Source organism: Gambusia affinis, linkage group LG07 (assembly GCF_019740435.1).
Source record: "Gambusia affinis linkage group LG07, SWU_Gaff_1.0, whole genome shotgun sequence".
Taxonomy (NCBI): Eukaryota; Metazoa; Chordata; class Actinopteri; order Cyprinodontiformes; family Poeciliidae; genus Gambusia; species Gambusia affinis.
The window spans coordinates 19398347-19425820 of record NC_057874.1 but is presented as its reverse complement, the minus strand read 5'-3'; the positions used below and the strand labels follow the sequence as shown (position 1 = coordinate 19425820).

Below are 27474 nucleotides of genomic sequence, written 5' to 3'. Positions count from 1 at the left end.
AGAGAAGCAGGGCATGTGCGTTACACATTCAAATTCAAGACGTACTAGATAGTACTTCAAGTAAGGAGTTCAGAATTTAAATGTGTGCACTTTCTCAAATCCTTTTGATCAAGCAATTTTTTTTTGTTGCTGAAAATCTTTTAATCATTAGATATGCACATCATGTTGATCCACCTCCTTCCAGACGGCACAAAAAGCACAAAGTAATGCAGAATTATGTAGAGTAAGAACAAAGATCCATGTTTTTTTTTCAATATTTTTCTCTTAAGTTTGTTGTATTCAGAGGTCACATGTCCAGTTCTTCTGACTGCAAAATTTAGGCACTTTGGTAATCAAAGACAAAATTAGATCCAAATTCATTGAGAGAATGACAACAGTTCAACATTTTTCTACAGGTTATGTTTTTTTTTTTATTTGTGGATTGATATGTTTGATATCAAGGTTAAAAAAACTTAAAATCTGCACTGCAAAAGCAAAATCTTACCAAGTATTTCTGGTGTAGTTTCTAGTGAAAATATCTTATTTGTGCACTTGAAATAAGACAAATAATTTAGTAACTTTTCATCTAAATTTAGGGTTGATGAAAAAGTTCTATCATTGGCAGATAATTACACTTATAATAAGACATTTTTCCTTTTGTATAAGTAATTAATTTTGTCTTATTTCAAGTGTACTAAGATATTTGCACTAGAAACTAGACCAAAAATGCTTGGTAAGATTTTGAGTTTTTGCAGTGTGTTGCAGACCTTTGACATTTAAAAATAAAAATAATGCAGAGCATTACACAATAGCATTGCGCAATAATAGAAAATCTTCAGATAGTGCTAATTATAGTGAAATTAAATTTGTACATTTGTACTACATGTCACTATGAGTAACTTTATCTCATGGACAGATCACAATGTTTGTCACTTTCTCTTCGATCGCGGCCATTTGACAAAAAAATTTTTTATTTAACTTACAGGCAGCAAATGCAGTATTTAAACAGCCAAACATTGTCTGGATATGATTGCATAACTGGATTAATTTGAATGTGTTTCAATTGGATTAAATATAGCTTGATGTGATTTGAGATTCACGATCGTTGTCGTGAATTGTTGCCACATAAATGAAGCGTCTCAAACCTGCAGAAAGCTTTGAGTCGCCAGGATCAAAAGGTGAATTAGTGTTTAAAAACTTCACACAGGTTTAATGTTTGCTCACGCCCTGCGCCACATTTGGGTGGGGGAGAAGGATAAATGCTCTGCAGCACCTGCGACCACATCTGAACTCTACTGGCATCACTTCAGCAAAATGAAAGCTAGAACCACTGGAGGTCAGCAAAACGTCGACCTTCAGGGCATCAGGACTGCAAATCTAAAACAGCACGAAGGAGCAGTTTGCTGATAGTGGTTTTAAATTTTTATCTAGTTTACTGAGGCTTTGGGAGCACTTAATGGACAAAAATTAACTACAAATATGTTGAATTAGAGGTGCAGGTTAAGTGGTGCACCTGATTATGTCCTTACCTGTGACCAGGAAGTCTGTGAAAATCAAGAGGGAGCAGCAGCAGAAGCTGACAGGACTGTGGTACGCAGCCAGAGAGGGCAGGACAAGAAAACTGCAGACCAGTTTACATGCAGACAACATCACCGCTCCTTCCAACACACCATCCATGTCTGCAAGGAAACAACAAACATGGACCAACAGGTTTTTCTTTCTGCCCCGGGGAGGAGGAGCTCAGGAATGCCAGGAACGCTGCAGGTAATAATCCAGCTACACAAGAGGAATATCTTCTGTGAGATTTTGCCAAAAATGATTAAAAAAATGACTTGTCAATGAGTGCCCCAAGAGTTTTGGATCAATATTTGCTTGCGTCCATTGGTCATGAACCCTGGACCAGACAGAGCTCAGGGACGAGTTCAGATGTGTCCCTGAGTCAACAAGAATGATACAAATAATTCAGATAAACCAAACCAAACCACAAAACTTCACAATCACACTGGTACAAACTGGAGGATAAATATTTCTATAATCTTTAAGCGATTAAAAAATGTCTTACTGAAGCAAATAAATCTCTAGAGAGAAAGAGAACAGCTGCCATGGGGTTATTAGTTCTTACCTGCTCTCACAAGAGCCTGACGAGCGGCATGTCAAAATAAGCTTCAAATGCTTCATCCGCTTTCCTCACCTCCCCCTTTTGCTCCACCCTCGCGGGGATAACGAGCCCTCCCTACCCCTCGCCGCCACCGCCCCTGCCTTTCCTGCACCTGGCCTCTGGAGGTGACAGCGCTTGTGCATTTCTGGAGGGTGTGGCTGTGTTTGTGCAAGCAACAAAACCAGTTGAACAACTAGCTAGCCATGCTGCAAACAGATGCAACATGTTTGTTTATGTGTGTGTGTGTCTTTAAAGGAAGACCTGCTGATGTAGGCCAAGGGCGTGAAAACAACTCCTCGGCATCCAGTTTGCTCAGGTTAAATGTTGAATACACAACATGCAGGACATTATATAAAGCCAGGTCAAATTATGCATTTTAATGCTGTGGTGCAATCTATGCATGAATTATAAATTACTTTATAAGGCAAAGGTATCCTGTAGCAATTTTTACAAGGAGAGTGGGGTCTGCAACCTTTGTAGTTGAAAGAGCCATTTGCCCCTCAGTTCAGCTAAATAAAACTTGTTTAGGGCCGGAAATGTCACATAAGCTTTTGGGAAGAAAACAAAAGATTGCTTATAATTTTTGATAAATATCTATAATAGAAAATGTGTTCTAGTTTTAAAACAAAGAAAGACACAACATTTTTGCAATAAAGTGAGTTATTTTATGGGATGTTTGTATTTGTAAAAAAAAATCCTTTATTTCATTTAAAGTTTCTATATTTATACTTGACATCTGTATTTTGACTTGGCACTTATATTTTAAGAATAATTTACGATTAGTGACTTAATATAGTCCAATATTAAGCTTAATTTACATTATTAATATTATTCACTGAATTTAACATGATTGTTACAAAAAGGTGAAGTGAAACATATTTAATAGCAAAGTATTAGTTATTTGAAGAAAGGAAGTATTTTATTTTGAAGAATGTTTAGCAGGATCTGCTTTTGTCTTTTGGTGTTTTCGGTTGCTAAGTTACGAACAGCCTTTACCGTTATCAGCTGTCGCCGTTGTTTATAGAGTCTAGCAGAATACTGAACCTCCGTTATGATTGTTGCTGAAACCCAGGAATAAGGACTTTATTCCTGTCAATAAAGAGAAAAGATAAATAAATAAAGAGAACAAAATTTCTGAACGAAATGAAGCTAACGGTTCAGTTTAGCAACCGTTAGTCAATCATTTGAATTTCTCTCTTAGACCAGAACCCACTTCACTTCCTCCATTATTATTATTATTATTATTATTATTATTATTATTATTATTATTATTATTATTATTATTATTATTATTATTATAGTCACAGTTCAATGATGGAAGCATCGGCGCGGTTAAAAGAGGAAACGGCCGACCAACCGTAACCCATCGACGAAGCTGTTAACCCGACTAGAGGAGGAGGTGGACAAGGAGAGTCCAGGCTTTGATTGTATGTGATCTCCAATGTGAACTGCAAATGACTTAAAAGTGTCCCGCATGCGCAGTACAGGGCACAATAATGTCACACATAGATGTGACTTGTCTTGCTAATTGCCATAAAAAAGAAGTGCTCAGAGTTTGCGGAAGTACGCATGAATGCTAATGGTGGATCATATCTTTTGATTTTGAAGTTGTTGTCCAACCACAGCCAGCACATTAACAACTTCTTCCTCATAATAGTTTCCCATGGTTGTTTTTCTTCTCGCGTGCGTGTGAGTGGTGACATTTGTCGAGTATCAATGACGTTCGAGTTGGTTGAATGTGATCTGGCCGTTCAGATTCAGGTCACATTTGAAAAGATCAGATACGTATTGGATATCCAAGTGGCCGAAAAAATATGGCTTGTGTTGTTCAGACTGTCAGAAAAAGATCAAATGCAGGTCGCATTAAGGCAAAAAAAATTGGCTGCAGTGTGAACGCAGTCAAAGACCAGTTTCTGGACAGCTTTAGGGAAGCAAAGCAACGTTTCGAGAGCTTAACAAGCTTCGAGAGAAAGAAAATTCTCCAAGTTTTCTTGCTTTCTTGCCATTGTCGCTGCTCTTGCCAGATACACCAATGTAACAGAGGACTACATGCAAAACAGTATCTGGGAGGAGGTGGCAGATGACAAACCAGAGGAAGCGAGCCAAGAGACTGTGAAATACTACATGCCCCATCATGCTGTGGTAAAAGAGGACAAAGCCACAACTAAACTCAGAGAGATATTTGATGTATTCTCACCTGATGATAACAGTCCATCCCTCAATGGCTATCTGACTCTGCACACTGGACCTAACCTGAACCCAAACCTGCTAGATATACTTATTAAATTCAGATTGGATGATAGCATTCACTGCTTATATAGCTATGGCTTGAGATCTCTCTGGCATGAAAGAACAGAGACACTGTTAGGTTTCTGTAGATGCATGGACCTCTAGTTAAGGATTGTAAAAATGATGTATCCTGAGAATGAACAGATTTGGTTTTGGAGTGTCTCCCAGCCTTTTCCTGCTTACTGCCACCATTAGAAAACATCTCAAACACTCTGAAATGGAACAGCCAAGGGCAGTAAAGGCTCTCAGAGATTATGTTGACTTTATTTCAAGTGCACATATTGTGCAGGAAGCTCTATATGTGACAACTGCAGGACAAGGACAGTCAGGTAGACAGGAACCTCTGTAAATGTGTTAACCAACTCATCTGATCTAAAAGCCATGTGGAAAGAGAATGGAGTAGAGTTGTGAGTGATACATAGTCCTGTGGAAATGTGTACAGTACTGGGCCTGGTTTGGAGACCAAAAGGCATTTTGAAGGACAGAGAAAGTACAAAGAGAAGTGTACTACGGACATCAGCTCGTATATTTGACCCTATTGAGTTTCTTACTCCTTTTCCTGTCACAGTGAAGTGCCTTTTCCAAGAAATGTGGGAGAGAGGGCTCAGCTGGGATGAACCATTACCCACTGATTTGACAGAGAAATGGGAACAGTGGTGTACGGAGTGGCCAGGTACCACCTGGCCATTCCCAGGTGGTACCACAACATAAAGTTGCACGTCTACTGTGACGCAAGCAAACTAAACCTCTGTTAAATTTAGAGAGGTATAACAAGCTTACGACTGTATTAAGAATAACTTAAAACAGTTTGTTACCAACACAACGTCTTGTCAGAAAGTTCAGGCAGAGTTGACTGCAGAAGAACTTAGTGCAGTGAAACGTACCAGATAAAGGCTACACACGAGAGTTGTTTTAGGTCTAAATTATCCAAGGTCAAAACAGAATGTGAAAGCAGATTCTGAAATCAAAAATTTTAAAACATTTTTAGATGACATCGTCTATTAAATGTTGGGGGAAGACTGCAGAACTCAGATCTTAGTTTCAGAGAACAACAGCCCTGGATACTACCAACAAGTCACATTATTCTGAACTACTAGTTCAGTCATGTCATGAAAGGCTGAGGCATTCTGGCGAAAGAGACACATTGACTCAAGTCAGAGAACAAATTTAGATTTGGATAAGGAGACAGCTTGTAATAGACTTTGTTTCAAGTTGTTACATTTGCAGAAAACTAAAGGTCAAGGCAGCACAGCAGATGACTGCTCCTTTACCTCGATACAGAGTAACCAAATCTCCTTTTGAAGCTACTGCTGTAGATTTTTCTGAGCCTTTTTATGTGGGGGATGAAAATTGGCAAACTCAAGGAATGAAAAAACTCATCACATAGACTTCTCACTGCTCTAATCAGGCTGACCTGGAGATTTATTTCTGCCTGCACATAACAAATTCAATAGTTACTCCTACTTTGTAATGGTTCCAAGACCTTTTACAGGATTTCATATCTATTGTATTTCAGAAGCTTCGACCAATAGCATAATTTTCTCAGACGTGCGTAGTTTTTCTTGGTTCACTTCATAGCGAAGAATAATTCCAGTAATCCCACAGCTACAGCGTTGTCGAGTTGTCATTTCCTCATCTATCCAAACGTCCTTCTGACTTCTTGGATCCAAATTATCTTTACTGAAGCGCAACCATCCTTTTCGTGTCAAAGTGACCTGGAACACTTCATAACCCCTTTCCTGACTAAAGCTGCACAAACAACATAATCCTTCTTCAAAGACTCACCAAATCATCAATAAGCAAACTAGATACCTAAACAATAACTTCTTTTATATTCAATTAATGTCAATATTAGTTGCTACGAAGTGCCACCAGGTACATTATTCAGCTTATGCATACAGAAATAAACACTTATACTGGAAACATTCTGTAAAGACTTGTGAAAAGCTCTCTTATAATCTAGAGAGAATCTGCAAACTATGGAAGAATATTCAGAGAAACAAGTCAAATATTTTCAGATGAGTTCATCTCATCCTTGAACTCAACCTTTGAGATGAGTTTATTAGACTGGAAGTTCTAGTTTTAAACAGAAGTTGCTCTGTATCTTTTGTGTGTATTTTGAATAAGCACTCTCCAGTCAATGTTTTCCTCATCAAAACATCGACGTCTGCTCAGCTGCCCACTGAACGTCTTACAGAAACAGACCCATTACATTGGCTATGTTTGTCTCATGTAGTTTGTACTTTTTTATTTTTGTATCTTTAGTTTCCTGGTCTAATTCTGTAGGAATGTGTTCAGTGATACCTTCTGTAAAGTAATCATTTCAGCTAAATTTTGTTATAGAGTTAATTTATTTGAACTACATTAACAAACTCTTCAGTGCAGAAAGTGAACAAGTGAATAAAAAAATATAAATCCCATAATTTCTTGAATATTGTTCAATGTTCTTTCATCAAAGCCATATTAATATCTGGAACTATAACTCTGTCATTGATATGAAGCCGAGGAAATGACCCATGTTGGTCAAGGCCATAATAGTTATTATGAAAAATGTCATTTTCACTGTTATTTATGCCACAGCTGAACTTGAATTTGACCACCTTGAGTGAAGAAACCACAATTGTTCCACTGAATAATAAATTCTGGGGCACTTGAAGCTGTGTTATTTATTACACAATGGCTCTTTTGATTATTTTTTTTTTTTTACAATGACTCTCAAGAACTTGGATTAAAATGATAAAGAAACAGCTAATGATTTTGATGTAGATTTTTAGGTGTTTCTCCTGCAATTAATTTCCATGGAGAATAACACTAAAGGTATCAATAATATGTTTTATGATCTGTTTTTATTGTTATTAGGTTGGAGTTTGTGTGTTTTCTTTACATCATTTTACATCACAAAGAAAAAATGTCAGTCCTTTTTATGCAAAACTTTATGTTTGTCTTTACTTTAATCTGTAAAAGAAGAAATAAAATGGTGGCTCATTTAAAGTTTCCCATCATATTTTTTTATTAATTTTTTTTTATAGTTGTCTCTTTTTTTAACTGTTTTATTAGCTTGTTATTGATAAATGATCCAGTGTCCTTCCTCAGTCACATACACACTGCTGCACGCTCACATAAGCACAACATTTAAGACTGGCGACAGTCTTCTATCTTACTCATAACGAAAAGTGATTAAAGCAGGCCAACACCCCTTAGAGACGGTGCAGAAGGAGAAGATAAAAGCAGAACTCACAATCTTTGCTTCACTTGGTTGCATCCCTACAGTGAGCTGAGAGGAGCCCAGCGCTGGACGCTGAACGTCACTCTGTGTCTGTCCCACTTGTGTGACATTTGATCCTTTTCGCCGTTGAAGCCTGTTTTATATTTAAACAAATGTCATTATTTCTCAAGGTAATGACACTGAGGGGCTTTGGTCGGGTCCCTAAACTGGTTAATGGACCTGGGTGTTGCACAGAAGGGAAGATGGGTGCATTACAAGCTGTAGTAGACTTCATTTGAGAGTAATTTGATGTAAGACGGGGGGAGACATGCAGCAAAGGTCATCAGGTCAGGACCTGAACCCGTGACTAAGGACTAAGGACTAAGGTCTGCGTATGGGTCATGGCTCCTCCTCTGCAGCACCATACAAGTTGTCTCTTTTGCAAGAAGTCAGGCGGCAGCTGCGGCTGTAAAGTGGCTGTAAAAGTTGCAGACCCCTGAACTATTAGCTGTAGATAATTAATTAAACTGGGACTCTAAGCAACTGGATTTAAATTGTTTTAAATACTTAATGGAGCAGTGATGAATGGGATTTGCGGCACAGAAAATACTCCCGTTTAGAAACGAGATTTTCTCAGACAATGTTTCTGCTCTTTGCACCATTTTCTAACGACGCTTTGTTGTTTTACCGCTGACGTTGCTCCTCCCATCAACAGTAAAACACCTGCTGGGTGGAGTTGGGTCAGGGGAATTCATTCGGAGGCTCAAGATTGAAACTGTGTCCAGCAGGAGGCCAGTTTCAGCAGTGCATAAAGCACTCTGTTATGCTTCTCCTCATCTCTCCAACTTCATTTAAATATATTTGCTTCCTGCAGGTCCCACATTTCATTTCATGCCAGTTTGAGTTTTACATTTTCCATCAATGTAAATACAGGCGTTGAGCCCTGACAATAGCAGGTGCACAATAACGATTTATTTTGTTATTTGAGTTTTGTAGTAGTGGCCCAACTAGAATCTGTGCAGGAAGTTAATGATTAGGGTGATGGGAAGGAGGCCATCCATCTTCTCTTACCAGGAACTCATCGGCAAAAATAAACCATAAAAACTGACGGTGGAAACAAACAAACAAACAAAAAATTATTTAAAAAATTACTATATGATGCTAATAAAGTATCTCATAGTCAATTCATTATTGAGAATGGTATAAACTATTTTTGACATTTTATTTTTAAATGAAATGTAATGAAATACAAAAAACAAGTATTATTTTAAAAAGTTGATTGTTTTAATATCTTTTGAAAGAGGCTTGTCCTATTTTTGTCAGTAATGAGTTGAAATTCCAGCAAAACTCTATAAAATAAAAACTAAAACCAAAGCTCTCCTAAGGATTTAGGTCTTTTTTTTGGTAAATATTTTAAAAGATACATTTTCTACATCATGTTTTCTAAAATCTAGTGAAATATTATTAAATTAGATTTTTAAATTGCATTTTTTTAACATTTCCTAGATTTTATTTATGTATTGCTTTTGATTTATGATAAATATATAGTGCTTTTTTGATATATTATTTATTATTATTATTTAATAGGTCACCATATATTTCCAATATTAAAATGTATAATCCCAAACCAAAACAAAGCTCCAGTGCATTTTACACTTTTATAAAACAGGTAACACACAATAGGAGTTGTACAATAAAACAATAAGAGCCCCCTCTGAGTATCATTCGTGTGATGGGTCCAGTGGACCGCCAGCTGCGGCTCTGTGGCTTTCAGCGTGGCAGCAGTGCCCTCTCCTGCTGAGCTAAGCACAGAGCACATTAGCATCCTGTCATGCTGCTGCAGCTCACAGGATTACTCATATTTAATGCACATTATCTCCGACAGACACGCAGCAATGATACAGTACACGGAAAATATAACAGGCGCGTCCCTTTTTAGTCTCCAACTCCAAATAATCTGACTGTAATGACTACTTGCGAGGTTTATATTAAATATGGGGTGAGGAAAAGTGAGAGACGTTCATATTATAATTCATTATTCCCACAATAGTCTCCTACAGGAAGGTCTTGTAAAAAGTCAAACCCCCCTTTTATTCGTGCGCTCATTTTTACAATAGCGCCGCGGCGCCGACGCGCACATCTGCGGCATCTGCACGGATCGGGTGAAAATTATGAGCCAGAAAATGGGTTAAAAATCGGTCTGAACGGGTTTTTCTCTCTGTACTCTGAGCAGCCTCTCGCCTGTAGCACCCAGAAGTGAACAGCAGGCGACCCGGAAGGCTTGAAGTCTGGCTGAAAGCAGGCAGAAAAGGGGGAGTCCTGCTCCGTTATAAATTTCTGTTTCTTCTCCTCTCGCTGGCGCAGGTACGTTGGTCTCTCCGTGCAAATTATCCGCCTCTTTATGCTGTTTTCCTCTCTCTCAAAGCCGCCGCGCTGCACCGCCGCTTCTCTTAAAAGTCGTGCAGAACTTGGAATAATAAAATAAGCATTTGCGATGCTTAAATGTTGAAAGATGACGTCTTAAGCTGCCGTGCAAATAAAAGCCCTCCTGATGATCGGATTTATGGCTCAGCTCGGCGCTGTGTAAGAGCCACGCTGATGGCTGTAGGAAGTGTCAGTGTGTGGTGGTTTTTTTTTCCCTCGCCAAGCCGGGCTATTCAAACCTGCAAATCAAAGTAAACAATCATCCCAACGATTTATGCAAATTTGCCGCATGCATTTGCGTCGCAGTGGCCTTTAATGACACCCGGAGGGTTATCTGCTTGTAATAGTCCTTTCTGCAGAATATGGCGTCCGCTGGTTATAAAAATAAGACAGGGCTGCCATTTTTGTTTTCCTTTTGTCTGATTTTTTTAATAAACTGTCTGAGAATGTGGGAGAGGCGACGGACAGACCGAGGCGCTGCAGGATTGCTGCTCTGTAGGGGGAAACTCACACTTAGAGCTGGTTTAAAGCTAGGAAAAATCTAAATCTGGAAATCAGCTTGCTTCTGTTTTTTTCTAAGCAATAACTGGCTTAAGTTGCTCCTAACTTTTTTTTTATCACCATAAAAACAAAAAACAAAAAAACAACAACAACCTTACTGTAGGCCATTTCTCAAGAACCCAGTGGATGAAGCTTTCACAGCAGCTACAGTGAATATAAATCCATGTTAAAATACTATTTTCTTTTACTTTGATAAATACGTGTATAAGTTTTTGCAACATTTTTGTTGCCCGGTCCAGTTTAATAAGAAAGCTTTTGACAATATTGTTGAGGAACACAGAAATAAATATAAATAATAGCAGTTTAAAGCTCCCATGGTCCTTTGCTTCAGAGGTTTTGCTTTGTGATTGTTTTCCATTTTGGCACATTAGTTTTCAATACTGGTGTTTCTGAGGGCATTGCTTCAGTATTTGCAGATAACGTCCAGTGTTCACGACATCTCAGCACTTTTGGCTTTTAACACAATTTATGGAGCTCATATTATGAGGAGACCTGCGGCTGAACAGTTGTGAGTTTGATTCCAGCTCAGAGGAAAATAAAAAATATATTTATATATTCAAGTATTCATACCCCTTGAAGTTTTCCACCTGTTTTCATGTTACGTTCTTGTTGAGGTTTTCTATACCTGGCCATCACAAAGTGGTTCATAATTGTGAAGTGGATAGAAAACGAAAATTTGTTTGTAAAAGTTTTTAAGTATCACAATTCTAGTTCAAGCTCAGTCAAATTGGGTTTAGAGAATCTGTGAACACTCTTTTAAGGTTTTGTACAAATTCTTCTGTTGAATTAAGCTCTTTTCTTTGATCGGTCCATTCCAATACAAATATGCTTTTGATCTAAACCCAATACCTTGCATCTCTGCTGGGGTGTCTAAAGGGGCAGTATTATTTAAAATGGGCTTTTTTGAACTTTATGTCATGTTATAATTTTATTCCTTCATCAAAAACATGCCTGGAGTGTTGCTTTGATTCTTTCCTGCATGTTTGAGAAACATTTTAATCTCCATGGCAACCATTCAGTTGTGCAAAATGCCTCGTTGGACCTAGCCCCGCCTTTGAGATCCAGTTCCTCCTGAGAGCTGCAGTTTCCAAGTCTCACAGAGCAACCCTCTCCCACTCAGCTCCTTCAAACCAGCCAGCAGCAATTAGCAAACACCCGCTGAGCTCATTAGACGAGCTGCTTCTCAGTGAAATGCTGGTAAAAACATTATTAAAGGCTTAACAGAGGAGAGATGTTGTGATGACTTCCTGAAGGTGTTTGGAAGAGCAAGAGTTTCTTAAAGAGACAGAGGCCCAATTTCAAGGCGTTAATTTCAAGTCAGTTTTTTAAAGTCATGTTTGATGTATACAGCATTTTTACAACAACTGAATGTAATAGAGTTACTTGAACAGCTGGATTTATGTGTAGATTAAGTTACATAGAGGTGGACTCTGTTTACAAATTACTTGACTTCTGTAGGAACTTGGTTGTATTTGGTTTTATTAAAGAGTGCTAAAGTAAAGGGGGTTAAATACAAGAACATGCTGATTTTGTTTTTTTTAATTTCATATGTAAAAAAGTAGATTTTACTTTCATATGAGATAATTATTACTTTCTGTTGATCTAGCATATAAAATTCTGATAAAAGTCAGCAAAGTTTGTGGTTGTATTGTGAAAGAAAGGGGAAAAAGTTAAAGGAATATGAACACTGTGATAAATAATGATTTCAGACGGTGGTACAATTAGGTGGCATGTCTGAGTATAAGACAGAAAATATCAGAAATGCTGAAGATTAAGTTGTTCATTGATTATTAATTATCTGAGAAGTCTTCGATAGCCTGGATTGGATGCTGTTTGGCATTTCTATATAGTACGACAAACTGATTAAGAAATTAAACTTCTGATGAACTGAACATAAAAATTTAAAACATATGTATATCATGTGAAGCTCATTTTCAGAATTACAAATAAAGGATGTAGAACAAAGGCAAACAAAAATAAAATTATTCAGGACAGCCTAAAAAACTGTAATTAAGTACAACAAGCAGAAATGCCAATTTCCTATTTGACTAAAACCCTCACTACAATCATGTTGCAGCTCAAAAAGCAACGCAAAGATGCATAAAAGCAAAAAAAAAAACTCCCCTGAGGCAGAAAGCCCCCATCGTTATAGAAATTTTCTGGGAGGTGCATTGTGCGGCCGTACCTCTAGATGTATCGGTTTTGTTTCTCTTGGCTTGCAGATGTGGGCTGTGTTATGCTTCTGCTAAGCCAAACAGACTTAGGAATGGCTCTGTGTGCCAAAGCATGCAAGGCAAAATGTTTTAAAAAGATCTTCAAGAGGGTCGGAAAAGAGAGGCTATGGAAAGAAAGGCCTTCAGAGCAAGACTTAAACTGTATGTGTTTCGCTTTGCCTTTAAAACTGAAAGATTTTCTGCCGTCTGGTTAAACTTGATTAATGTAACAGAAGCCTTATCAATCATTGTGCTTCTCACTCGCAAGCAGAGCTAAATTGTAGATATTTTATAACTGTTTCTATGAAGGTATGAGATGAAAAAAAAAACGGGTTTGCACTTAGCAATAAACGCTGCATATAATTAATTTAGACCTTACATGTTTCTGCAGCTTCTTATTCCAGAGATACTTTAGAAAACATTCCACCAAATTTACCCTGGTTTTCTCCTCACCCTTAACCAGTCAGGGCCCCTAGTTTGAAGGAGGAGACAGAAAGCAACAGATTAGCATCTACATCAAACTGATAACTGTTGCACAACTAACAGTTGAAATCACATGGCAGCCTAGCTCAAAGTCTGCATGCTCATCCTGCAAAAGCAGGTCTGAGAATCCTCAGAAAAAGCAGCGAGTTTAATTTAGATTTACAAATCCTGCAGAATTAACTCACCCTGTTGGCTCATAAACATCCTCCCTGCTAGCAATATAACATGTTGGACTGAAAATAGTACAAGGATGCAAAGCTGGGTCAAACAGGAGCCTTTGTACACAATATTCTTGGAAATACGCTATCACAAGACTGGTTATTGCACCAAACAGTCAGCTGTTGTTTAGTTGTAGGGCTACCGATGTGTGTTTTAACCACATTAACAACAGAAACGCACAGAAGTGTACAGGTCACAGAGCTATAGAAAAATCTGAACAAACAGGAGTCATCAAGCAAGAAAAAATACACACTGTGACAAGAGTTGGTTCAATATTTGCATATTTCCTGCCATTAGCATACCTTACATTGTCCTTTTTATAATATGTGTATTTCTTCCAGGATGGCTGAACCGCGCTTTAACAATCCCTACTTTTGGCCTCCTCCTCCTTCTATGCCTGGCCAGGTGAGAACCACCTTTCACAACTGAAAACAGTCTTAAAGTTAATCTTTTAGACTTCAATGAAAAAATACAGTTCCGTATGACTTAACTATATTATTATAAATAATAGGTTTTCTGATCCTAAGCTCTAATAAAGAAGGAATATTATAAATATTTATTTGTTTGAGCTGTCGACAGATCATTTTGACCAAAATGTAATTAAATAGCACAATGGCAAGCTTGACATCCATTCCCCTGGCTTTTACCAATAAGTAATCTTATAAACTGGATTTCAGTTTAAAACTAGCTCCTCTGAGTCCAAAAGTCTGAAAAAATACATTTATTCTAATTGAAAGATTAATTAGTAAACACAAAACATCTTTCAGCTATCTTGAGCTGTAAACTCCTGAAAGAGTTCAGGGAAGGACACTGCTGCTGTCAGCTAAAACTCCCAAGAGTCAGCAATTTTTCAACAAAAATACAGTTATATTCAATACTTTAAAATATTATTAAAAGTTAATTACAATAATTTTACTAACTCGGGTGACTAAGGGAAAGACATTTATGATGATTTTCCACTTACAGCAACTGAAAACACAACACAAGATTAGAATCGCAATTTTAATACAAAAATATCTCCTTTACAAAAGACATGTTAAGGTTGTTAATTTCAAAAATCACTTTTAATCTCTCATTTATTGAATATGACCGTATGGTAAACGGTATTCATAATAATAAAAAAAACAACAATAAACCCGCTTAAAATGGTTGAAAATATGAAAGTAATGTCCCCTAATGACATTTAGTTTAGTTTTCTTTTTGAGTTTTGTTAAGCTGAACAAGCTAGCAGCTGCATTAGCTAGCCAGCATCAGTTTGCTGTTTAGCTAACTGACGGTTATGGTGGCCTCTTTAACTCACAGTACCTAAACAGCTCAACTGACCAGGCGTAGGTTTGGTAGCAGAAAACATGTCAAAAGCCTGATTAAGTCATTTGTAATTAGTTAAAAAGTTTCTTTCTTTGACCATCAGAAACGGCTAACTGACAGCTAGCAGTAGCAAGCAACAGAAGATGAGCATAACGGTGTCTCCACCATAAAGAGAGTTTAAAGGAATAGTTTACATACCTGTAGCAGGGGGATTTCTTATTTAAGTGAGTTTGTAGAAAAATTAAGAAGTCTACAGAGCTACTGTAGGCTAACAGCTTTTCAGATGGATTGCACCTCTGATTTAGCTGTAATTTGAAACAGTTTAATCTGAAAATTTACACATCAGCAGGACACACCGTGGATGTTAATTTGCCCAATTTGTACATTAGACATTCGTTTGAATTCATCTGGAAAAGCCGAACTGGAAAAGCACATAACTTTGTCTTTATAATGAACTTTAATGTCAATTGACAGCTTATTGAAAGAATGGAAAGGTTTAGTCATATCTTGGCAAATTTAGGTTTAATACAAACTGTCTAATTCACTCTATAGTCCACTCAACTATGTGATATAGTTATCTGTAGCTTACCCATTAAGGCCCGCAAAGTTGGTCAGGACCCCACTAATAAACAACTGTGTGGTCTTGAGAACCTCTTAAAACAATTTAACTGGATTAGCTGAGAATAATTTAATATTTATTTATTTAGCTGTATTTTTTAACTTTTCGTACACAGTTCAAAAAAAGAAAAAAACCAGAATGCTGGAAAAAAAAAACACCAGACAAACAAGTACAGAAATAGATAATATTTTAATACCAGTCAAGGGCAAGAGCTCAAAGTGAAAAAAGTGTAAGTCAAAGTACAAGCTTATTATTCCTTCACTTTGTTTTACATAAGGCATGATCAAAATCAAAGCAGCAGAATCTTTCATACATATTTTATATCTCCAAGGAACCCCAGTGAAGTCTGTAGACAAACTCGATAACATAATAGCTATATTCATTAGGAAGCATTTAACGCTACAAAGAAAAACATGACAAAATCCTAATAAAAGTCTTGAAACCACAACAACACCCTTCAGGTATTAGTTTGGACTGGAGGAAAGTATTTTCTATCAAGTTTCACATTTTCATGGCGTCAGTAAATGCAAAGCAGTTTATAATGACTGTCTCAATCCTGCCTCACTTGTAGACAGAAAGCATTTTTACTTTTGTAAAGTGTGAATATTTAACATGAAACAACATGGAAGCCAGATGGTCTCAAACTTTTTGATTAATTTTAGAGTTTTAGATCAAATTTCAATGAGGTCCCTTTACTACTCCTTTTTTTTACATTTTGAACTTTGGCTCATAACTTATCTGATACTCACCTTATCAATGCTTGATAAGAAGAGTGCTTGCATTTTATTTTTTAATTTCATTTAATCCCCGGATTTCATCCCAAAACCACATCGAAGCATTTTTCACTGCCCTAAATGTAGAAACCAGTGACTGAAACAGCAGATTTATTGGATTTCATTTGTATTCTGCAATAACATAATAAAAGTTTGTCTTACAGAGAAGATAGATTAAACTTCAGTTGAAAAATTTGAAACATTAACATGTTTTTCTCAAAATCTTTGAAGCATCAATTCAACAAAACCAGAAAAGTGAGAAAATAGGCACTTTTATATACTCTGTGTTCTGAAAGTCTTTGAAAGGACATAAATATCTAACTTAATTTCAAAAGTAGCTATTTTTTTGCTTAAAGAGGTTTCAAACGCAAATAAAAACTATACCGGCATCCCTTCAAAGTCTCAAAGGTTTGGCTGCAATGTCTGGTGTCAACCAATAGAGGGCACCACTGCCCTGAGAAGTGTCACTGATTGAACTGATGATGACTGTTCTTCTGTCACTAATGGTGGTTTCTGGCTGTCAGCTGGATAACCTAGTCTTGATCAATAAAATCAAGGAGCAGCTGATGGCGGAGAAGATCCGGCCGCCACACCTGCCCGCCGTTTCGGCCGCCTCCCAGCAGCCTCTGATGTCTTCGTCGGGCCAGGCAGAAGGCAGCCAGCACGGGATGTCCAAAGCTCAGCAGGGGTCCGGGCTGCACAGTCCAAGCCCGTCGCAGCCTGACATCGCCCTGCATGCCCGCCCTGCCTCCAGCTCCGTCACAGGTACTCCCACTATGTCCACACATACAATTAGTGTAAATAATTCTTTAAAAACTAACGCAGTCAATCCATAAAAAAATGTAATCAGATTAGTCATGCTCTGTGATTAATCATAATGAATCAATTTACATAACTTTTTAACTTGACAAGCAAATATGCAAGTTTTCAAAAAATGTTTGCGAATCTTCAGACAATAAAACATTTTCTTACTTCTCCAGGTTTTCATATTAAGAAAGATTTAATAGAAATCTTTTTGTTTTAAACTTTAGTTTAGTAATAGTTTTGTGTTTTCATCATAATTTTGTTTTATCTTATTGTGACTTCTTGTTTCTCTAATTTCTTTAGCTTTAATTAGTTTTTAGAGTGTTTGCTAAATATTAAATATTGCTTAGTTTTTTCATACTTTGTTTAATTTTTGGATGGAGAATTCAAAAAGGTCAAAGTATTATGTTGTGTTTATGTATACACCGACTGGATAATGAATACTGAGCAGAATATACAATTTTAAAAAATGGAATAGTTTTCTCCCAACTTTTGCTGTCGTCATTTTGCAGACTGGCATATTTTTACTCAACTAAAAGCGCAAAATAGCCATAAAAGAAATTTGTTAAAAAGTCTACTCAGGCACCAACTGATCAAAGTATCAATCATTTTAAAAATGACATCATCAGAGGGACCAAAATATAAAGTTAAATGGAAATTTTGGTATTTTAAGGATGAAAATGACAATAATTCATACAAGTATCAAAAATTAACAAAAGAAAATTTTTTCAAATTAGTTTCATTCAATTAAAAAAGTATTAAACTTTAACAAAAACTGCAGGTGTGTGTCTTCGCCTGGTTCATTTTTGGTTAAAACATGTTTGTCTTTCATTCAGAGAAGTTACTCAGTGGTTAGAAAATCCAGAAATTACACTCAAGAGTAGCAATACTTCATGATAAAATGACTCAAGTACAGGGTAGTAAAAATAACTCCTAAAAGTACTTTATTTGAAAAAAGTTTCTTAAGTAAATGTAATTGAATAAAAGTAACCAGTTACTATCTAATTCTGATTACGACATATGTATTTTCTTCTTAATTAGGTCGTATCCTTGGAGATGTGAACTTGAATTTGGACGACAAGGCAGCTCTGAAAGCCCGGGGTCTGTGGGAGGACTGGCACCTGCGTCAGCTCATAGACCATCCCTCCAGAACAAACCACGTCTCAGGTGAGCAAACACGCCCCAATGGACCGCTGTGCAAACTGAGACAAACCGACAAACCTTTCCTGTCGGTTCACTTCACCTGTTTTCTTTTCTTTGTTCTTTGTTTCTTTATTCTCCTTAAATGCTCCAGATGATGCATAAAGATTCATTCATTCATTAACTGTGAATTAAACCGACACTAGAGGCGCCTCAGAAAGCTGAAGGGAAGACGTGAAAATAAAAAAAGGCATTATTTAAAATTTTTTGAATTATTCATTTTTTAAAATAAATGTAATATGCTTTTTATAAATTATTATTATAAAATATTAATTAAAATAACTTATGGAATGTGGAGATATAAGACAGAAATAGTCAACAGAGGGAGAAATACACTGTAAAACACGTTAGCCGCATTTAGTTGTGTGTACTGTCTTTTACTCTTCAAGTCAAGTAAATGTAGCGAGTTTTAGATTTTGAACTTAAAATGTGAGTTTGTGAAAGATAAACTTACAGTAGTAAGTTGTGTTAATTTTTTATTAATTCTGTCAAACCTCCAAGAGTTTAATAAACTAGAGTTTTTAGGTTAGCACTTAAAAAACTGAAAAAAGAAAAAGACAGAAGTGAGATCTATTTCCAAGAATGCTTAGCAGCTTGTTTTTGTATCCTTAGATGGAAGTGTGTTACATCGATCTGAGTCTATTTGTTATTAAGACAAATGTTCATTTGTCCTGTTCACACTAAATGTTTTTGAACAGAATTCATTGTGATATTTAATAAAACTTCTTATCAGATCAGAAATTTTGTTTATGCACTTTGAAACAAGAATTTAAATAAGCATTTATTTTAACTTGATATTGTGAGTGAAAATAATAGAGAAATGTGGCTCTTTAAGTAGGTGAGGGCAGATTTTTTTCTTTCATATTATGAAATAAATATTTGGTTTAAAATTACAGCATTAAATTAAAACTCTCAACTTAAGTTAAAGTAAGTTTAATGTTTAATTAAACAAATCTTTTCTAAACAACAATGCTAAAGAACAATATTTAGAAAACTTGTCTCTTGTTAAATCAACTTTGTGAACTTTAATTTCTGAGTTAAAACCAAAACAATTTTCTGTTTACTTTAAATTTCATTTTCAAGTTAAACCACCTTCAAATGTTTTACAATGTAAATTTATGAAACAAGGAAGTTAAAATATATAATATATGAGATGTTTTTAGTATACAGAATATTCAGTGAACTCCAAAAACTGCACAGCATTCTGGGGGATGTAGGCAAAGGACAGGCCTGGTTACCTAGCAACACTCTCTTAAGTAAGTTGTGGTTACTTAGCAACAACCTGATGAGTAACTTGCAGATTAAGGTTTTGCCACTGTGCCTCATAGATGCTTAAAAGTAAAAACCAACAAAGTGAAGTGAAAACTGGATAAAATAGGAAAGGTCATGCCTCCACTTTGCCATTATTTCAAATATTTAAAACAAAAAACTAATCAATAATAATCAATAGTGATATGAAATACTTGCATCGGGATAGATTTTTCAGCCGTATTGTCCAGCCCTAATAACAGCTATAATAATGTTCAGTAATGTTCTCATCTTCACTGTTGTTCCTGTCAGGTGTGGCACTGGCATCCAGAACTGGGAACCTCAGCACTTCGGAGATCATAACCCCAACAACACCCACCTCAAGCAGCCACAGCCGGCTGAGTGGAGCCCCCACCCCTCACCTCATCTCAGGGTTAGCCGGAAGCCACGGGATCGATCCGGGGAAAACCAACGGGGGCTTCGTGGGTCTCCTCGGCCCGCCTCCGAAGCAGGAACGAGGGCGCAAGAAGATCAAGGCTGAGAACGGCTCGTCGCTTTTGGTGGTTCCGTACCCAATCCTGGCCTCGGGCAACGACCAGTCCTGCGTCACCATCACCGCTAAAGAGGGTAAAACCTACAGGTGAGAAAAAACTGTTGCATTCCGTTTAGAGCTGGACAATAAATCGGTACCAGTATATATCACGATATGGGCATGATCGATATCAATAGATAATACAGTAACTGCTGCAGCAGCAGCTTAACAAAGGCTAAGCATGTTAATGTTTCACCAATGACCCTCATAACTGCTTAAAAATAAAAAACAACAATGGATAAAAGAGGAAAGGTCAGTTTGGAAGTATCTCAGATATTTAAAGCAAAAAAACTGATATGTAATGCTAATATCGTAAAATTTGTTTCAGCCGTATTGTCCAGCCCTATTTTGGGTGAAAATGTATTGCTGCCAACACAACAAGAAGCTCAGAGTAAAGTTGAATCTGCTCTGAATCTATCTTATAATGCCTGATTAAAACCGCCTGAAATCCCAAAATTGTTAAAAAAGCAGGACGAGTTAATACGTGAATTTCCTTCTGGGATCAAAAAAGTATATTCATTCATTCATTCATTTTCCACTAGTCTCTGAATGTACATATTCTTTAACATCTGATTTTCTGTTTGGTATTTTATTAGCAATAAGTCATAATCATCAAAATGAAGAGAAATAGACTCTTGAAACACATCATTCTGATTTTCTCTATTGAATCTAAACAGTATTTGTTTAAATTTCAGAATTTATTTATTAAATATATTTTAATTTGAGATGTACCTCTATGTTTTCCAAATACTATTAAATAAATACTAAGTATCTTAATGTTGTAAATTCATCACTAAATGCTTAATATTCAAATATTATTGTCCCACTTTTTAAATTAAAAAAATCTGGACCATAAGAAGTTTTATAAATAATTTATTGATTTCTGTGTTGTTCTCCTGATGCATGTCTCCTGTTTTCCTGTTTCCAGGTGTAAAGTTTGTCCCCTGACCTTCTTCTCCAAGTCCGACATGCAAATTCACTCCAAAACGCACACAGAGGCGAAAGCCCACAAGTGTCCTCACTGCACCAAGACGTTTGCGAACGCCTCGTACCTGGCCCAGCATCTGCGCATCCACCTGGGCCTCAAGCCGTACCGTTGCTCCTACTGTGAAAGATGCTTCCGCCAGCTCTCCCACCTGCAGCAGCACACCAGGTCTGACCTCTGACAAACACACAGCTCATCTGCAACAGTTCAGTCTAGAGCTGCACAAAACAGAAAATATTCATACCTGCAATGTTGCAATTACAAAGGACGGCTTTATGCAGTGTTTGCTAGTATGTTGTATGCCGTAGCTTTATACTTTTAATAGAGTGTTACATGTCTCAGCTGGGTTGAAACAATTTTAACAAATGATGTTTAATGATGTCTCTGCTTCTCCTTTCTTCTGAGTGGAAAGCCTGTAAACATGAGTAGCTTCAGTGAATGAAGGAACGGCCGCCGTCTTCTTCCCCAAACTCTGTCTCTTTATTACAAATTCTCAAAATCATGAAATCATACAATGAACATTCCTTTGTGCAATCATGTCCGAGTGTCCTTCCGTTGTTCTAAAACAACCATATACCATTCACTTCAGTAAACAGCATCAGCTCCCTATGACAGCATCAAAGGGCCAGCTTCCCATCACTAACCTGTAAACATGAATAGCTTCAGTGACCACCATCTTCTTCCCCAAACTCTGTCTGAGGAGTGAGAGGGCGGGTCTCCTCACTCTAGGCCTCTTGGTGAAACCTCTCTACATTTGGTTCTTTTTTTTCCTTTTCGATTTGACATGGTATCTCGGGTCAATTTGAGTTTAAAAAAACACATATATAATACATTGCAATACTAATAATTTATGTGGTGGCTTATACTCTTAAACATATTTTTTTGACTATATAAACAAGTGATGATTAAAATCTCCCACTTTATGGTGTATCACTTAAACCATTTAACAAATAAGTCACGGAGCACCTAAACTGGAGTTAATATTTTTTAATTAAATGAAAATAAAATTGCTATTGGCCTCAAAGCAGAGCATCGTTCATTACCAAGCAAAGTTATATACAACAAAGAACGATTCCTACTGCTAACCGCTTAGAGTTGTTCAAAGGAATCCAAGCGCTAGTGAACGACGCAGCAACACTCAGCAGCTACGACGTAGCTTCCTCTGATAATATAAGTAGTCCTGGACCTGTTTTCTTTCCACCGGCTTTTCTTTTGAGAAACCCTTTTCCATCACTATTTTTAACACAGTCCCGTAATAAGCATTTTTTTTTGTTCCGTAGTAAGCTAGCTGTAGCGTCGGACTTTGAGCTGACGGCACGGCAAATAAACGGTCGTTTACATACAGTACCTCGCTGACCAATAGGGGGCGCTCGCGGACCATCAGTACTAATCTAGAACTTAACCCAGAACAACTGAAACCAACATTTAGTTTTTTTACCTCAATAATCCCGATCAAACTTAAGATCCAGAGAAAGCCCTATTAGCTTATAAATTATGGACTACTTATTCTTACTAAACACGGGGAACCAATATGTAGTTTTATATTTTTACATTTTTGTCTTTCTTTTGATTTTTTGTTTTTGTTTTATACTTCTGTCTAATTTATGTAAAGCACTTTGAACTGAAGAAGTTTCTTAGTTAATAATTTTAGAGGAGTTGTAGTTATTTTGAATATACTGAGTTAGTGTTGATGCAACGTTCAAGAGCCAAAAAATAATTTTAGATGTAGTTTTGTATTTTTCCAAAATGAAAATATAAAACAGGCTTTTATGGGTCACCTTATCACTTCATATTTGATTTAGGTTGCTTTTATCTTCCTGATTTTGTGTCTTTTGTGTCTCAGAATCCACACAGGTGACCGACCTTATAAATGCCTCCATCCAGGATGTGAAAAAGCTTTTACGCAACTCTCTAATTTGCAGGTAAACATGAGATGTTTTCTGACTCCCTGCCACATTACAACAACCAAGGTTAATGGTTTAGAAAATTACATGTAACGTGATCTTTTTGCCAAAGATCACAAAGAAGCCTCCTGTTTCACCTGATCTTATCTGAAACGTGTTCGTCTGAACATCTTTTTTTATATGTTGTTTATTATAGCTAGACATATTATAAAGTATTGATAGCAATAGACTTCACCTCCAATTTGAGCTCATGAAGTGAATATTTATATGTCATTGATCCTGTGAGGAACAGCAAGTCAGGAATTGCACACCTAACAAACCGGTGCCCTACAGAGAGCTGTAAAAGCTGTGAGTGGCAGGTCTGGTCCACCTATAATTCATCACAGTGACAAAGTACCTTGTAATTTATACTCCCATTTTGACCAACATCTTTAACCTAACAACTATGTCACTAATAATAACCTACTTTAAATCAGAGAAACTTACATGTGTTGCAATTTGTCTCGATTTGTTTCAGCATAAGATTTTACATGGCATGGTTTTAGTGCACAACAATCAAAATAATTTTGCAAGAATACTGTCTTGATGTGTAGAAGTCTATTAGTTGTTCTCCCCCGTGTGTCTTATATCTGAAAATACACTGAAAAATGCATGCCAAACTTTTAATTTTACTCCCATAAAGTCATTTTTTGTATATTCTGGCTCACTGTGAAGATTAAAAGTAAAATCTCTCTTCAACTTTAACTTTAAACTGAAGCTTTGGGGCCAAAACCGACTAGTATGTGCAATTTTCTGGAACAAGGATGATGTTCCAAACTGTTTAATTAGTATGAATATGGTTGTATTTTTATGTGTGTCATGATATTCTTCTGTTTTCTGTCGTATGATGTTATGTTTTCTGAACAGGTCGTTGTTGAAAATTATATTTCGTTCTCAACTTACCCAGTTACATAAAAGTAAAATAAAGTACATTGTAAATGGTGAAGAAAGTATCCCCACAAGCTGATGACTAAAAAAAAAAAGTCAGGAGTCTGTAACCTGGGCCTCTTTAAGCTTCTACAGTGACTCGGTGGGAAAAAATGACCATAAATCGTTAAAATAAATGCTTTAAAAAAGTCTAATTTTAGCAGTTTTTCTATGCATCTTTATGCAATATTTGAATGACACAAATGGTACAAGAAATGTTTTTGTTGTTCGCACAAGACTCAAAATACTAACAAGATGTTTTTACGTCAAAATGTCTTGCAGCTTCTTCAACTTTTATCAGATTGTATTTAGCTGAACTGAGGTCAAAACGCCTCTTGTGGTTGTAAAAGTTGCTTCCTCATTAGCGGGGTAGTTAATTTTATGTGTCTTTTCTTATAGGTTTGTTGAACAAGCTGACTCAGAAAACTCTTTTGTCTCCAGCTTGTCCTTTAGCACACATACTAATCTGATCTGTTGGCTTTCTGTCTTAAAGTCTCACCAGAGGCAGCACAACAAGGACAAGCCCTTCAAATGCTCCAACTGTTTCCGTGCCTACTCAGACTCGGCCTCGCTGCAGATCCACCTCTCTGTACACGCCATCAAGAACGCCAAGGCCTACTGCTGCAGCATGTGCGGCCGGGCGTACACCTCAGTGAGTTCACAGGAACCTCTGTGTCTGTTTTACATGCAGGGGAAGCTGCGATGCACCGTAAAGCACAACAATAAGTGTAGTTCACTTTAAAAAATGTATGAAAACTCGTAGCCTCAAAAAAGAGAAACCAAGTTTTCCAAATTTAACTTTGCAGAACTCAACTTGATTATTATCAGGAAGTTGTAATAATATCATAGTACATGTGTGTTCTGCAAAACCTAATTAGTTTTCCTTTGTTGCAAACTCAGAATCTTGTAGTTTACATAAAATTAAGTGATTGAGCAACTTTGAGCAAGTTTACTTAAGTAAAACATAATAAACTTAAGAACATAATAAACCTGAGTATGTTTTAAGTACTTAAGTGACACCCAGTGCTTAATTTTTTAATTAGAAACTACATATAAATAAAGAAGACAACATGATCAAAATGGTTCCTGCTTTTTTGTTTCTCAAACTCAAACTCTGACAGAAATTATCGAAAGCAGTTATGTTTTTTCTTTCAAGATGATTTATTAATACTCAGACATTGAAAAACATAAAGAAATTGTCTTTTACATAATCACGTTTTTACAATATTTGACTGACAATATTGGAAGCAGTGTTTGTTTCCTCAAATCTTTTCAGTAAAACAAACAATCCCATGTTACCACTTTAAGGCAAAGGAGGTTGGTCATACATTTGCATACATGTATTTACATGTATGCAAATGTAAATACCAAAAGGTCCAAGCTGCACTGCTCATTATGGGGAACTGACTGCATACATGTAGCTTTGGAGGCCTTAAACATCTTAAAACAAATTTTTTTGTGACAAATAAAAGTGATTTAACTAGTCGCTGCTGCTGGTGGCACAATGCATTGTGGGATACCCTGCTGGCCGATAAAATATCTAACCTTTTGTCATTTACTCAACTTTAGTAGATTAACTTATCAAGCATTTTATGTCCAAGTCATGTTCACTTGAAATGGTTTATTAAATAACGATATTTGTATCGTATTTGATACTTTTTTGGCCTGTGTTGTGTATTTAATTTGAGACTTGTATTCTGCCATCTACTGGATAATCATTGCACTGCAGGCGGTGAAACTGCTTTTTTTATTCTCTTTTCAAAATGTCCGCTCACATAAGATTAGTCACACAATTTTTGCAAATTTTAAACAATTTTGGGTAAAAATAAATATATAATTATAATGTTGTGGGGTTTTTTTTTATTAATGCTTTATATTGTGAAACAATCCACAATAACTTAGAAATTTATTTGGTGTATTGCATTTAAATAATGTTAAAATCTGTGTATCAAATTTGGTACTGCAGGTATTTAAGGTGCTTTATGTAATATTTTTACAAAGTAATCTATGTGGGTTATTTCACAATAACAGTTGCTCTTAAACCACTGTGTTTTGCAGTGTAAAGTTGTTTTTCCTCTTCTCTCCAGGAGACGTACCTCATGAAGCACATGCCGAAACACGCGATGGTGGAGCACGTCATGTCCCATCATTCCCCTCAGAATAGGACAGGTTCCCCCAATATTCCCATTCGGATCTCCCTCATCTGAGCTCCAGTGCCGTCGTCTTTCCTCCCATCACAGACTCCTACTGCCTGACGGACCGCTCGGCTCCAAACGGAGGCAGGAATCATTTGGAGAAGAGGTTCTCGTCTGACGAGTTTTTCCCTCTTCTCTTTGTTGCTAAAGAGAAAGTATTAACGGGATCATCCAAAGATGATTTCAGCACTTTCAGGCCTGACACTGACGGCCGGATATTTGTTTTGTTTTTTTATGGGACTTAAACAAGTATTGCTCCAGGCAGCTACATAGAGAATCTTTTTAAGTTTTGTGTTATACATATAACTCTGTGTTTTTTATAAACCACTTTAATTAACTCCCCTTATGTCATATATTATTAGTCTTCCATTATCTACATATGCAGGTAATCTTGCTGACAACCCTGGTGTGTAAAAATCGTCTCTAATTTACCGCATTTATACAGTAAAATCCGTATTTATACAGACTTTTAATACGGATTTTACCGTTTTTATACGGTAAATTCCTGGCAACCACAGCTGCCGGTATTTTACTGTAAATTATAAATCTTTTTACAGTATGGTGTGGAAAATGGCTTAAATTAAATAATTGTTTTATTACAGTGCCACAATTTAACTTAAAGGAAAATCCAATAATTAAATAAATATAACAAAAATAAATTTATGTTAAGAAGGCATAAAATCATACCAAAGAATGGCCATTGGTGATTTTTTTTCCTCTTGGCAAAAATAAGTTAGGCTTTTATTTTAGGAAGGTGACAATATTTAAAATGATCTAAACTGAAACATATAAGATGCTTTTTAAGTAAATCAAAATTTGAAAAACAGATTTATTAATAAGTTATGATTTTCTGGCTTCTTTGGAAATGCAGCTCTGGAAAACAATTAAGAGACCACTCAAAATGGTCAGTTTCTCTGTTTTTACTTTTTGTAGGTATTTGTTTCAGTAAAATGAACATTGTTCTTTTATTCTCTGAACTGCTGACATCATGTCTCTGATATTCAAAGCATAAATTTAGGATTTATTTGCAGAAAATGAGAAATGGTCAAAATAACAAAAAGTGCTTTCAGACCTCAAATAATGCAAAGAAAACAAGTTGATATTCATTTAGGAACAACAACACTAATGTTTTAACTCAGGAAAAGTTCAGAAAACAATGTTTGGTGGAAAAACCAGAAGGTTTTCAATGGGGTTCAGTGCAGTGGGCTCTTCATTTTTTCCAGAGCTGCAAATGTGATTTTATGCCAGAGAAAAGCCTCATCAGACCGACCATCACAAACCCTACTGGGACTTTAACTGGAAATATATGCTTTGGTCAGATGAGAGTAAAATTAAGCCTGAAACAAAGG

The 27474-nt window shown here is 36.5% G+C and overlaps 2 protein-coding genes across 7 annotated transcripts in view; one reads left to right on the top strand and one right to left on the bottom strand.

The window, feature by feature from the left end:
• LOC122833862 overlaps positions 1-15447 on the bottom strand; it is a 17922-nt gene extending 2475 nt beyond the window's left edge. Inside the window, exons 1-2 of one of the 4 annotated variants that reach the window (XM_044121796.1) lie at positions 15429-15447; positions 1509-1658 (exon numbers count right to left, since the gene is read on the bottom strand). In XM_044121796.1, coding sequence (XP_043977731.1) covers positions 1509-1658; positions 15429-15432 — 154 coding nt within the window. In that variant the 5' untranslated portion in view covers positions 15433-15447. Of the gene's footprint in view, positions 1-1508; positions 1659-2101; positions 2199-13208; positions 13302-15037; positions 15401-15428 lie in introns of those variants that run through there. The other 3 variants (XM_044121799.1, XM_044121798.1, XM_044121797.1) reach the window with 3 other exon arrangements.
• znf362a (zinc finger protein 362a) lies at positions 1651-27474 on the top strand. Of its 3 annotated transcripts, none has more exons than XM_044121793.1 (9): positions 1651-1743; positions 13873-13936; positions 16756-16996; positions 18077-18202; positions 19796-20123; positions 21004-21228; positions 22904-22982; positions 24424-24582; positions 26018-27474. In XM_044121793.1, the coding sequence occupies exons 1-9, from the start codon at positions 1655-1657 to the stop codon at positions 26135-26137; spliced, it is 1431 nt and encodes a 476-aa protein (XP_043977728.1). In that variant the 5' UTR covers positions 1651-1654; the 3' UTR covers positions 26138-27474. The 3 variants fall into 3 exon arrangements, with proteins under 3 accessions (XP_043977728.1, XP_043977729.1, XP_043977730.1); XM_044121794.1 differs by lacking the exon at positions 1651-1743 and adding an exon at positions 9306-9995; XM_044121795.1 differs by lacking the exon at positions 1651-1743 and adding an exon at positions 9307-9995 and having other exon boundaries at positions 16789-16996.

Bases quoted from the DNA above. Each gene is read 5' to 3' on its own strand.
- znf362a (XM_044121793.1), top strand. From the start codon at position 1,655: ATGTCTGCAAGGAAACAACAAACATGGACCAACAGGTTTTTCTTTCTG. The intron at 1,744-13,872 runs GTAATAATCCAG...TATTTCTTCCAG, and splicing joins GAATGCCAGGAACGCTGCAG to GATGGCTGAACCGCGCTTTA. The intron at 24,583-26,017 runs GTGAGTTCACAG...TCTTCTCTCCAG, and splicing joins GCGGCCGGGCGTACACCTCA to GAGACGTACCTCATGAAGCA.